The 13,255-nt window shown below is 55.0% G+C and overlaps 1 protein-coding gene across 1 annotated transcript; it reads right to left on the bottom strand.

Annotated features, from left to right (window-relative positions):
* Window positions 1-4,330: 4,330 nt before the first annotated feature.
* On the bottom strand, window positions 4,331-8,583 carry Neurod2 (neuronal differentiation 2). The gene is made up of 2 exons (XM_078042067.1): window positions 8,247-8,583; window positions 4,331-7,123 (listed from the first exon to the last, which is right to left on the bottom strand). Exon 2 carries the CDS (start codon window positions 7,116-7,118, stop codon window positions 5,970-5,972), a length of 1,149 nt encoding a protein of 382 aa, XP_077898193.1. The 5' UTR covers window positions 7,119-7,123; window positions 8,247-8,583; the 3' UTR covers window positions 4,331-5,969.
* Between the last annotated feature and the right edge of the window lie 4,672 nt (window positions 8,584-13,255).

Genomic DNA, 13,255 nt, shown 5'->3' with positions numbered 1-13,255 from the left:
CCACCGGCCCCCACCCCAATTCTTGCGCTGTTCCCGAGGGAGAAGGAAAAACTATGTAAGACTTGTGTCCTTTCCTGCCTGTGCCCGCGGTCCAGAAAATGGGCATCCGCCTGGACTTGAGGAGTTGGTTCTGAGCCCCCTACCCCCACCCCTCGCCTTTAATACGACTCTGGCGAGAACAGATGTCCCAAGCCGGGCGGACTGCCCAGACCCCGCCCAGCTGTGCCCTTGGCAAAGACTTGGCTGAGGGTAGGAACTGGCACGCGGGTCCCCAAAGGGGCTTGGGGGCTCCGGCAGCCCGGGCGGGACCTGACCTCGCAGTCTTGGCCTCCTGGCCAGCGCAGCCTCAGGCGGGAGGCGGGAGAGCCCCAGAAAGACCCGTCCCTAATTCAATTAATTCCAAAAAGAGGATTGGGGCGGGCTGGGGGTGGGGGGAGGGAGAGAGGGAAAGAAAAGGAAGGAATAACCGAAACCAGGCACTCGACAGCCCGTGTCAGCCCGAGGAGACCGCATTGCGCTCCTGAGTTGGAGCTTACAAGAGAGTTGGCAACACCTGACCATACCTGGGTGCACATCTGGGCATTCTCTACTCAGTGCTGTGCCCCAGCTCCCTTGGCCAGGTTGGCAACTAAGGATACCGTGCTCCTTCCTTTCAAAGCAACTTAGCTTCTTCTCCCAGAATTAGGGGGCTAAGATAACCCAACTCTGGCATCTCCTCTGCAAATTCCCGATGCCTTCCTGCTAGTGAAGGGCGCCCTGGATTGGCCTCCTTCTCCCACCTATGCTTCCAGGGCCATCGTTCCTACTCCGGTGCATTAGGTGGAGAAAGTTTCAAGAGCAGAATAGCCCTTCCAAGGCTCCAAGGTGGCTGCATACATTGTTACCACTTCTCACTAGGAAAACTTTGTGATGAAATTTTTTAAAAAGATATAGGACAGAAAGGCAGAAGCCACTTTAAGATTTGGAACCAGGGCAGGGTTTTAAGGTTTCTCATAATTCAGTTGTCACCTCTACTATGGGCCTATGGTGGGCACCTGGGAGCCCACGCCCCCTGAAGGGAGTAAAAATTAGTATCGGGCTGTGAGCTGGGAAGCCTGTTCAGACAGTGGAGATTCATCTGTCCCCTCCCATTTCCCCCAAACAAGCAGCTTTTCTCCTTTGGGCACATTGGAGCAGATCAGAGTGGAGTCTTGGGCTGCTCCTCTATTGTCCCATGGAAGCTTGTGTGTGGAGGTCAAGGACAAGAGTGGATCTGTGCTGCCTCTTTCTATCTTTCTTCAGAACTAAATTGTGGAATCTACAATCATCCTTAGTCACAATGTCCCCTGAAATCAATGGAATCCCCGGGGAGCAGGTGACTTCCTGTTAAAGATGCTGGGGAAGTAGAAGAAGCAAAGGTTGTGCAAAGGAGAACGAAATATCTAACTTCTGCCCCCAAATCCCAAATCTACTGCTTGTGGATCTACTTACAAAAGGGAAAAATAGAAGTAAGCACAACCTGGTGAAGTACCTGGCACATCAGGGCTTCCCTGTTGCTGACCCTCTTAGGGCTCGGCTTCTCCCAGTGTTGTTCCTGTGGGTGATGAAATCAGATCAGAGTTTCACTGTGTAAACAAGAGCTCACTGTCTTGGTCCTGGCTGGAATGGAATTAAACGGTGAGGGGAGAGGCAGCAATGACTTTCCTTCCTTTTCCTGCCAGATGGGCAAATGGCTTAGACTCTGAGATATCTGTTTCTCTGTCATTTTCCAAACACTGGACATGGGTTGGGGACTGGAAAATCAAGGGGAAAATGCCCCCTGATTGAACCTGGCTCAGCCATGGGGTCATAGGGGTTGAGCTTAGCTGGATGGTGAGTGCTTGGAGATCCTGCTGCTCAGACTAGGGCAAGAAGGGCATCCTCCCTGTGCATTTTTCTCCTGTCCCCCCCCCCATGCAAACCCCTTTCCACCTCCCCCCTCCTTCTGTTCTTGGAGCTTCTCTGGGTGTGTGCGAGCAAGCGGGAGAGCTAGCAAGAGAAAGAGATATGCAAGGGGGCATTTGGGGCCGTGTGTCCGTGCACATCTTCTTCTCCTGCTCATCTCGCCATCTCACCAGGGAAGTTAAGTGTTGGGGAGGGGGGTGATGGGAGGATGGCGCTCAGCTAGAGTGCAAGGAGTGTGGGGGGAAGGGTCAGGAATCAAGAAAGGGGCAGCTGGTGTGGACAACAGATTCACTAGAAATGAGGAACTCAGGATCTCTGCCACAAAAGGGGACCCTGTGCCCCTACCCAGGAGTCATCAACATCCTTCCGAAGGGGCTGGAATTTGGCTTCAAAATCAGCAGTGAGCAGCAGTGGGATAGCTAGAAGGATGATGTGATATGTAGAAGTCTGTGGTCTGGCCAGGAGAACCACGTGGAGGGATTCTTTGCTTCCAGCCCCAAGCCACCTGGATCCTGCCCAGCCCCAGAGTTCAGAGTGAGTTCTGGGAAACCAGCTGAGTGGGAGAGAAGCCCAATTAACGTTGTTTCCAGAGCAAGATAAGAATCAGGCCTCAGGATGGGTACTGAGTTCATTTTCTCTCTAATTGCCCCTGCCAGGCCATGCCCCATGTCATGTGCAGATCAGAGTTCCTCAAGTTAGGGTCTAGGATGTGCATCTTGCTCCACCCACCTCACTACAAGTGGAGGAGAAGGAAGATGGGCCAACTCCTTTCTACCAAGAATGGGGGTGATCCAGAAGTCTGAAAGATTCTATTAGCCATCAATGGGAACAAACCTGGTGACAAAGGCCCAATCAGCAACCTCACTTTGGAGAGTTGGTCCAGAGATAATTCCAGGGAAGATGATGAAATTTTGAAATTATTTCTTGAAAAATCTCTGAAAATTGGGGCGGGGGGAGAGGCAGAATTCTGGTCCAGCATTGGGAAGGGCCACATGCAGTGAGGCTCCCCAGGGCCAGGCACTGTAGCCCAGAGAGATGCTATTCAAGGGTCAGCACTCTAAACTGGACAGCTCCTGGCCCCCCTCTTGCTTCCTGGGCAGCCACCTAGAGACACCAGAAGGGCATCATCTCTCCTCCAAAAACTAAGAGGTTGAGGATAGACATTTAGGGGAGCCTCTAAGCCCCAGTTCAGTATAATCAGACCCACCCTTTGGCATTAAGTCTTTCTTCTTCATCTACCTTTTCCTCTCCTGCTCTGTCAAGGAGATCTCATTTTGGGACCTAACCCTTAAAAGCTTTAGCAGAACTGAACTCAGTCCTCAACATTACAACCTTATTTCAGCCCTGAAAAAAAAAAAAAAAGACAGTGTTTTTGGAAAAATAAAATAGCCCCTTCAAGGAACTACCTTAGTAGTTACTTAGTATACTCTGGCTTCGGGATGGGTGTATGAAGGACTCAGACTCCTCTCTGAATATTTCAGGGCTCTGGTAGGCATTGGAATTTAAGGGGAAAAGGAAGGGGAAAGATTCTTTCAGGGAAGTTGGTGCAGAGGTGCCTGTGCATATGAGGCTCAAAGAAATAAAGCTGTGAGGCCACCTTGTCTGAGTAGTTCCCTGTGCCTTTCATGTTACCCCTCAACCCATTGAGAACTGTCCAGAACTAAAACTGGTGGAGGGAGCCTGCTCAGATGTGTGTGAGAGAGTTCTACTGCCCTGTTCCAGTGAGTTCATGGTGAAGTGAAGTTCCACTATGCCAGGTGGCCTCCCAGACTCAGTCACCTCATAGACCTCTGGAATGTCCCTCCAGTTTACTCCCCCCTCAAAATGTCAACCTTCCTGAAGCCAAAATAGTAGATTCCTCTGAATCCACTGAAACACACATTTAAGATGGAAAAGGGATTTCCTCATTAAAATTTTATCCTCATGACCTTATAATTTTTTACCTTAAAAGTATCGATGACGTGCTCAAATGATTCCCCTTATCTGTACCTACTTCTTTTTACAACAGTGATCGGAGGATTGTAAAATAATTGGCGTTTCGTTTCCTATCTTGATCATTTTTCAGTAATGAAAAAAAAAATTGTTTTCCCTCTCTTTCTCTCTTTTCAAGGGGCACGTGTGGGTATTCTGGGACTGAAAAGTGTAATCAGATGGGACCGGTGTTTGGTGCTGGGGCCTCAGTAAGTCTGGGTCGGGTCTGAGAGGGGCAGCCAGAAGAGCTGTTTCTGTGCTCATTAAATGTATGTGTGGGGCTTGTAGGGTGGAAATTCCACCCAGAAACATCCAGGGTGCCTCTCTCTGGTTTCTGCATAGTCACTTGACACTGCCTCCGTCATCCCAGCCTCAGTTCAAATTCCCCTCTCCCCATAAAAGGAGGCCACCGTGAGAAACCGGGTCCATCTTTGCATCTCATTTACATAAATATTTATTAATCGTCATTAAACTGAACAGAAACACGCAATGCACTTCGGGTGTCCGACGGGAAATTTCATCTTCGCTACAAGAGGAAGGTAAAATTGCGTGTAAGTGTGTGGGTGAGTGTGTGGGTGTGTCGCCTGTGGGTTTGCATTTTTGCATCGTGTGTTTGGATGCCTGATCCCCTGCTTCTGGTGGGGAGAGGTTCATCTTTTGCCCCTTTTGGGGGAAACCTCCAAGTAGGAGCCCTCAAACCTCCCCACCCACCCGCCTGCAAAAGCCAGGAGGACGCCTAGGACAAACAAAACAAAACAAAACAAAACAAAAAACCCTCTCCAGCCACCGGATATCGCCGGGCGCCTGGCGCCCACAGAGGCACAGTTGGGGCAGGCGGGGAGCTACCCCCAGGTCTCCGTCCCCTCTGCCTAACCCCCAGAGCGGACGGAAGTGCCTGCAGGGAGGAGGAGCCAACCAGCTCACCTCCTAGGGTCCCCCGACGCCCGCGCTGGGCCTGCGTGTGCGTGCGGTGTGATGTGCGTGTGTGTGTCTCTCATGCAAACCCTCCCTCCCCAAACCGACCCCCCAACAGTTTGCCATTCCATACAAATTTGGAAACAGGTTTTAAAAAACAGTATGACGCACATAGGGGACGGGGCGGGGGAGGGCAGTGGCACTGGGGCCCCAAATCTCCGAGTCACTGATTGTAAGAACCTGGGGAGGGAGAGGGGGCGGCGCGGGCCCCCATTTCACCAAAGTGCACAGATCCGCGCTTGGGCGGGGCGGCCAACCGACAGGGAGGGGCATCCCGGGACCGGGCCGGGCCGCTAGGCTCAGTCAGAACCTCCTTGCATAGATATTTGTGTCTTTTTATTATTGGTAGTAGTATTTTTTTTTTTGCCTTTTATTGCTTCTAAAAGTTCTTACTGCTTTTTTTTTTTTTCTCCGATCCGGACTCTGCGTTCGGCCTCCGTCGCCTTTTTTTTTTTTTAATTTTTTGTATGTTTGTGTTTTTAAAAAAGGAAAAGGGAAAACTGGATTCTAGTTACAAATTGTCTTGGCCTCTCTCTTTCCTCTCAATCCACATCCCCTCCCGCCAAAATTAAAATTACAAAACGCGGAGATTCGGGGTTGGAGGTGAAGGCGCCCTGACTTCTGCCCTCTTCCAGAAAGAGGGGGCGCCCAGCTCCTTTCGGGCCTCGGCAGCTTGGTGTCTGTTTTTAAAATAATAATGATGACAGGGGAAAACCGCGTCCCACAGCTCAGCTGCCCCCTGACCAACTCCTTTGGGCCTGCAGGGAGGAGGGGGAGGAGAAAATGTAAGTGAAGTTATTGGGAGTTGGGGGTCTCCAGGGAGGACCCGGAGAGTGGTCCCTGGAGAAGCACTCCCTAGGAGAGAGAGGGAGGGAACCCTTTGGGGAAAGAGAAGGCGAGTCCCCTGGGGAAAGCGAGGCCCCTGGGACGGGCCACCTATAGGCAAGAGACGGCTCTGCCCAGAAGAGCGGCAGGACCGGCAGCCCGCTCCCTGCACCCGGCGCCGCCGGGGTGGGTGAGGGTGCCCCTGCGATCGGAGCGGGGCTGGGGCAGGGGGACGGGCAAAGGCAAAAGAAAAAGAAAAGGACTGGCGCGAGGTCTCAGTTATGGAAAAACGCATTGAGCTCCTCATACATGGGGCCCCGGTCGTGGTGAAGGTGCATATCGTAAGACAAGAGATTCTCCGAGTGTACGCCCCCGCGCACAGCCGACGAGCCGAAGACCAGCCCGTGGCCGGTGGGCCGAGAGCCGGGCAGCGCCGAGTAGTGCATAGAGTAGTGGTAGCTCTTCTCGTGGTCGGGCGACGAGTCCTGCTTGAGTGAGAAGTTGCCATTGAGACACAGCGGGGGACTGAGCGGGCCCTCGTATTCGGAGCTGTTGTAGTCCGGGCTCGCGCCACCACCTCCGGCCGCTGCATACAGCGTCTCGTAGGCGGCGCAGTAGCCGTGGGTCCGCAGGGCGTGCGCCGCACCGCTGCCCAGGCCGCCGGCTGCCTGGCACTGTGCGCCCGCCAGGCGCGAGCACGGGTAAGGGTAGGGGTGCATGGCGAATGGGCCGCCCGAGCCGTGGAAGCGGCCCGTGCCGTCGGCGCCCTGCTCCGTGAGGAAGTTGCGGGAGTTGAGCTGCAGGCAGCCAGCCACCAGATTGGTGGTGGGCTGCGACAGACCCTTGCACAGAGTCTGCACGTAGGACACCAGATCCGGCCGCTTTCCGGAGCGCAGGATCTCCGAGAGCGCCCAGATGTAGTTCTTGGCTAGGCGCAGCGTCTCGATCTTGGACAGCTTTTGCGTCTTGGAGTAGCAGGGCACCACCTTCCGCAGGTTGTCCAGCGCTGCGTTCAGGTCGTGCATGCGGTTGCGCTCCCGCGCGTTCGCCTTCTGCCGCCGCAGCTTGGAGCGCTCCAGGCGCGCCTTGGTCATCTTGCGTTTCTTGGGACCTCGCTTCTTGGGCCGTTCGCCCTCTGCCTCGTCCAGTCCTTCTTCCTCCTCCTCTTCCTCCTCCTCCTCGCCCCCCAGCTCGCCTTCCTCCTTGACCTCCGCCAACGTGGCCTCTGGTACCTCTTCTCCACGCAGGGGGACTGGTTTGGCCGCCCGGGCGGGCCCCGGAGCCCCCGGCCCGGGCGCAGGCGGCGGCTGCGGCGGCGCGTCGCCCTTGTCGCTTCTCGGCTCGTCGTCGTCGCCGTCGCCCCAGCTGGCGAATTTGGGCACGTCCGAGAGGAGGCCGGGCTCGCTGAACAGGCGGGTCAGCATGGTGCCTGAGGGCGCCCGGGTGGGAGGGCCGGGGAGGGGAGACAGACAGCACAGAGTGAGGGACGCGCTAGGGTCACGACGGCCCCCCAACCGCCTCCACCCCCAAGTCTCCTGCGGGTTCTTGCCCAGAGAGCCCTGGATACCTACTTCCTCCACCTGCCCCGCCCAGAGCCGGCCCAGCCCTGCCGGGTGGCGGGCCGGGATCTCGGCCCAGGCCCTCTTCCCAGCACTGGGCCCCGGCTCCGCCCCTCTCTGGAATGGGGGGCAGTTCCCCGTGCCGGGTTCTTCTCAGGGTCCGAGAGGGGGACCCGGTAGGGACTTAAGGGACCAAATATCTTCTCCAGGGGAGGCGGGTGCATTCGCCCAGAAAGCCTGTTCTCTCCCGGCAGTGGACAGTGGTTGGGCGGCCACGGGTGGAGACAGCTGCCCCTCTCCTCCGACCGGCGGCCGGGGGCCCCAGGCCTGGCTCCCCACCCCTCCCGTGGCTCTCACCCCCACGCTCCCTAATCCAATTTGCAAGTTGGCCGCGCGCCGCCCCCGGCTCGGCCCCCATCCCCGCAGCCCCAATTCCAGAGGCGGGAGGATCGTCTCCTCTAGCCGTAGTGTCCCCAGCTCCTGGAGCCGGCTTTGGGCGGCGAGGACTGAAGAACCCCGGCTTGGGGAGGAGACAGAGAAGCGAGCTCCGTCCGTCTCCCCGGCGGTCAGGGACCCCCTTCCCCCCTTCAAACCGCCTCCCTCCCACACAGCTCTCCAGATCTCGTTGTATTTCGGGATTGATGGGAAAAAAATCCAAATTTGTTTGTTTGCTTCTTTTTGGGGGGTGGTGGGGAAAGGTCGCAGGTTCCTTTGGGACAACTACGGGGGGGCTCCTCAACTCGGCCTCTTCGTGCCTCCCATGATCCTGCCTTTTCCCCCACCAAGCCCATCGCAGACAGAAACGCCTCCCTCCGCAGCCCCCTGAGCTGCAGCCCCTAGGGGAGAAAGAACCGGAGGCGCCTCGGATGCCCACCCGATGAGGGGGTCTCATCCCAGGAAGGGGGGATTTGGGGACTCTCCTGTCCGCCGAAGCAGCCGCCCTCCCCCCTCCCAATCAGCGGGTCAGATCTAGCTCCCTCTCGGACAACTTACCTCAGAGAGGAGTCAAGGGGAGAGGGGAGGGGAGGGGGGGAGGGGGTAAGAGAGAGAGGGGGGAGAAGAGGAATCTTCTCGCTTATTTCATTGTTCCCCCATCTTCTGGGAGCGGGGGCAGCGGCTCCTCAAGGCGGCGGGCGCCGGCGTCTTCAGAGCGCCATGCGAACCGCGGAGCGAGTGTGGCATCTCTACCAGGCGGGGTACCAGCCTCTATGCCAGGCCATATGGGCTTGGCACGTCACGGGCAGCAGCTATCACATGAGAGACGGTGATTGGCATGCGTCTGCATTGGGGGAGAGCCGGCTCCCCCGGGACCCGCCGCCATCTGTCACTCTCTACTCCAAAAAAAAAAAAAAAATTAAATAAATAAAGGAAATAAATAAATATCTCTGCCGCCCTCCCCTCCCCACCCAACGCAGGGAAAGCAGGGATTGAGAGGGAGGTGGGAGGAGTTGCCCCCCTCAGATATAGAGCCCCCCACATGGGAACAATGGGGGGCAAGCCTGGAAATTGGGCGTTTGTGGTGACCGCCAATTCTGTGCTTTCTCCAGGGTCTTGCTCTGTCCATTTCCTCCCCTGCAAGGTCCCCAAGGTGGGTCAGGACCAGACCCTGGGGTGTGGAGAAGGGACCTCAGTGCTTGTCCCCACTCCCCAGGAGGGTCCCCTCCACCACAAAGGGACAGCTGAGGCCCCCTTCAAGAGTGGGCGTTGGGGGTGTCCCTGGCCCAAGCCCCATAGGTAGATGTTGGCACTATGCCATCCCTCATCCCTGTCTGCCCCTCCCCCACCCACCCTCACGCACACACAACATATGTGGCTGAACGAAATTCAAACCAAGGGAAAGACAGAGAAAGGGAAAGATTTGCCTGGATGTCTGTGCCTCTGCATGGGCGTGTGTGTGTGTCTACGGATTCGTGCGTGTGTGTCTATGGAGTCAGCCGATGGGAGATGTTTCCTTGGGTAACAGGGGCATATATATTTGGGATGGGGCAGGGAAGAACCCCTGAAGTGTGTCTATGAAAATCCCTCATCTAGGGATGGAGGAATCAGGTCTAAATCTGGATTCCTAGCCCAGAAACCTCTCCCTCCTCATCATTCTTTTTGCCAGATAGGTGACCATCCCACCAGTGACTTTCTGTCTCAGCCTTCTGACTTGGTTGAGGGAGGAGGAGGGGACTGGGCTGGAAACTGCCTAGAATTCCTGGATGAAACTCAAGCATTCTCCTCCCCCTGCAAAATAATAATAATAATAATAATAATAATAATAATAATAATAATAATACTGAAAACACTGGAGCTAACCCCAGCAGTCCCAAGAGCAGCTAAGGGGAGGTAGGTCAGACAAGTGTCTTGATCAGGAAGGTTGAAATGGCTGTATCATCTTAGGGCTCACCTTTCAACCCTCTCACTGGGCCAGAGGCAGATGCAAATGGCACAGGTTGAGAGGTAGCTTTAGAGACACACACACACATACACACACACACACACACACACACACACACACACACACACACACCTGTTCCTCACCCTGTGGTGCAGAAAATGAATACAGACACCTACTCAGACAGACACATGCCTATGAGCAGGTAATCACAGTCAGGTGTAGAGAGACCTTTGTACCCACACTGAGCCAGGCATTTGTGTTCCTGAACTGCATTTTCTGCCCCTCCTCACCCTCAGCCTACCTCTGCACCTCCAACTTCAATTATAGTTTCAGCACACGAATTCAGAGGTCAGCCACGAGTCAGGCACTGCAGTGGCACAAAGATGAGCAGGAGGAGGGCTTCACCCTCAATCCAGGGGTGTGCATTCCCTCCCAATGGGAGCCTCCACAGGGGGCCTAGGGCAGGTAAGCCATGGATTTGATGCTGCACAGATTGAACAAAGTTCTACACAGAGACACACAAGGCTCAGGAAGGCCATGGGGCGCTGGTGTTGTCTGGGCTCTCAGAGGTGCTAGTTCAGGAGCCCAGAATACACAATCCCAGCTCCTCCTTTTGCAGAGGTCACCAAGGGAAAAAAAAAAAAAACTTGCCTAGGAGAACACAGGTGGAGAACAGGCTGGGTCTAGAACCCAGGTACTTGTCTCTCAGTCTAATGCCCTTCCAGTGACCCCACAACCTGCTTCTGTGGTATCCAAGGATGGGAAGCCATTCAGAGGTCCTATGTCTAGGGATATAGACATAGGACCTCTTATAGGACATAGGACCTTATAGCAGATAGTCTGCAACTTCATGATAGAGGCAGAGGTCAAAGCATAGGGCAAAGACTCAGGAAGGCTGGTCAGGCTGCCTCCAGTTTTGGGCACAGACTGAAAGGTTTACTGTCTCTTCATGGTATCTATCATCCATCCTGACGAGCAACTCCCTTCCTGAGTCCCCCAGCTGGATGGTATGTTGGTTACCTGCACTTGCTCAAGGTTTCTGATTCCCAGCCAACCCTGTTCACCAATGTTTTAAAAAATGTTGGATACTATGTGGGGCAAAGTGGTACAGGCCTGTAATCCCAGTGACTCAAGAGACTGAGGCAGGAGGATTGCAAATTTGAGGACAGCCTGAGCAACTTAGACCCTCAGCAACTTAGTGAGACCCTGTCTCAAATGAAAAAATAAAAAGGACTGGGGATACAGCTTAGTGATAAAGTGACCCTGGGTTCAATCCCTAATACCAAACAAACAAACCTGAATGCCTTGAGCAAGTTACATAACATTTCTCAGCCTTGATCTTCCTATTTCCCTATCTGTTAAATGGGAGTAATACACCCTTACAGAGATGTTGTTAGCTCTAATGGGATAATATGTGTGATGAGCTTGGCAATAAATAAGCCTTCAATAAATGCCAGCTCTTATTTTTATTAAGACACTTTATAAACTATAACATGCTTTACAATATTAATTTCTTGCAATACTCCCCCATGCACATTCAGTATTCTTTGTCTATATAGAAACTGAACCTTTATGAAATTAATAGGTGAGTATGTGGATTAATAAACAAACAAATACTTCCTTGGGGATGAGAAATATCCCCCACCTTCTCCTTTGGACACTGAGGGTTGGGTTATCTCACCAGGGGTCTCATAGGTTCCTGTGGCAGGAGGCAGGACCTTGTTCAGTATAGGGGAGCCCTTAGGAAGTTGTCCCTTTCCGTCTGTTTAAGGTCAGGAATGACCTCAGCTCCCCAAGTCTGAGAAGACCCACAGGAAGAGGCCTGAGGTGGGAGGGCCATGCCTGAGGCTATGAGGAACTTCATCTCTTTTGGCCTGTTCCTGCCCCTGTCTTTTCTTCCTCCAGAAAAATGGAACAAGTTTTTCTCACTCGACACATTTCAACTTTTTTTTTAGAAGATACAATAAAAACCAGGGGAAAATTGGAACAGAGGGAGGTGTGGGATGGGCCTGCCTAGACATGGGCTTGAAAGAGGTACAACACGTGTGTCCACATACACACGAGCGAGCATGAACACACAGGGACATGCACGCTCCTCTCTGTACACCCAGAGATGTCGAGATGCAGTGACGGAGAGACAGAAAGAGCCAGAAATGGAAGGAAGGAGACGAAAGGAGAAGGACACCCAGAGATGCCATCTGTTCCTCCCTGTGGCATTGGGGGAAGGGAGTTGGTGAGGGGCCTGGTCCCCTCCAGGTCTCAGAGAGGAAAAGGAGAATGGTGGGTACCTCAGCCAGGCCTGGAAGACCCCCATTTCTGCTGCCCACTCCTCAGGAGGAAGCAGAGAGCTGGGGCTGGAGGTTCCCATGGAGACATAGCCCCATCCCAAGGGAGGCCACAGCCTGGGCACCTAAAATGGCTGCCTCAGAGGGGTGGCAGCCATTTTGTACAGGCTCAGGTCCTGAGGGGCAGGGGTGAGGGGGGGCTGAGAGTGTGGAGGAGGAGCACAGAGGGCAGGAGGGAGGAGACAGGTCATTCCTGAGCAGTCTAAGGGAATCTTGCTTGGGGACAGGAAAGATGTTCTAGAAAACTGCTCTCATGACACACCCCTGTTCCCTCCAAATAAATACATTCACACAGGAGTCTGTAGCCACTGCTTCCCATTCTGACACCCAGAAGGACAGCTAGCCAGCTGCCACCCCCTTGAATAAAACTGGTGGTGGCAAAGGCGCTGAAGGACACTTGATTTCCCACCACAGTGCCTGGCCCTGGGGAGCAGGTGGGTCAGACCCAGGTGTCCACCCGCTGTCCACTGCAGACACCCATCTCTTGAACCCATCTCTTGAGGCCTCCCTGGCGTTGGAGGGGAGCAGGCAGGTGAGGAGGCAGCAGCTCAGGAGCATGGTGAGGAGGGGCCGCCTGTGCGCCCTCAGATGTGGGGGAAGGGCAGGAGGTTGGAGACCCTCGAAGGTCCTGGCTCCTGGCATTAGCAATGCGGTGGGGGAGGAGGAGGGGAGGGGCGGCTGGCAGTGCCCAGAAGGCGCCTGCTCCAGCAGTTGGGGATGCTCGAAGCTTCCTCCCCAAACATAAGAGCACTCGCCACCCCCTTCCCAGACCCTTGCCCCACCTCCAGTGCAGAGGATGCTGGGGGCGGGGACCTGCCGCTTCCTCCCAGCTCCAGGGTGGGCACCTGCCCTGCTGCCCCCTCCCCCGCCCGCCGCAGTGTGCTGGGGAGCGGCGGGCACGCCAGATGGCGTGGCTGAGAATGCGGCGACGTTGCCGGGAGGTGAGGGCTGGCACGGGTGATATGCGGCTGCGTGCCTTGTGGTGCCACCGGGGAGGGGGAGGGGAGGGCCGCTGAGGTGTGGCCCCTTTCCTCGGTGCAGGCCTTCGGTCCTGACCCCCCTGCTCACCACCCCAACTCTCCTCAACTTGTTTGCCTGTATCCTGGGCTCCCACTCGGGGCCTGGATCCTACTCCAGAGATGGGTGGGCCCAAAGGGAGCTAAGAGCCCAGAGTCAGACCCCTGCTGCCTCTCTGCCCTCCCCACAACCCAGGACAAAGGACCCACAGAAGACAAGCTAGTCCCCCAGCAAAGCCAGTGCCCTCAGGATTTGTCCTT

This window comes from Ictidomys tridecemlineatus, chromosome 3 (genome assembly GCF_052094955.1).
Source record: "Ictidomys tridecemlineatus isolate mIctTri1 chromosome 3, mIctTri1.hap1, whole genome shotgun sequence".
Classification (NCBI taxonomy): Eukaryota; Metazoa; Chordata; class Mammalia; order Rodentia; family Sciuridae; genus Ictidomys; species Ictidomys tridecemlineatus.
Note: the sequence above shows the minus strand (reverse complement) of the source record. Positions and strands in the feature narration are given on the sequence as shown.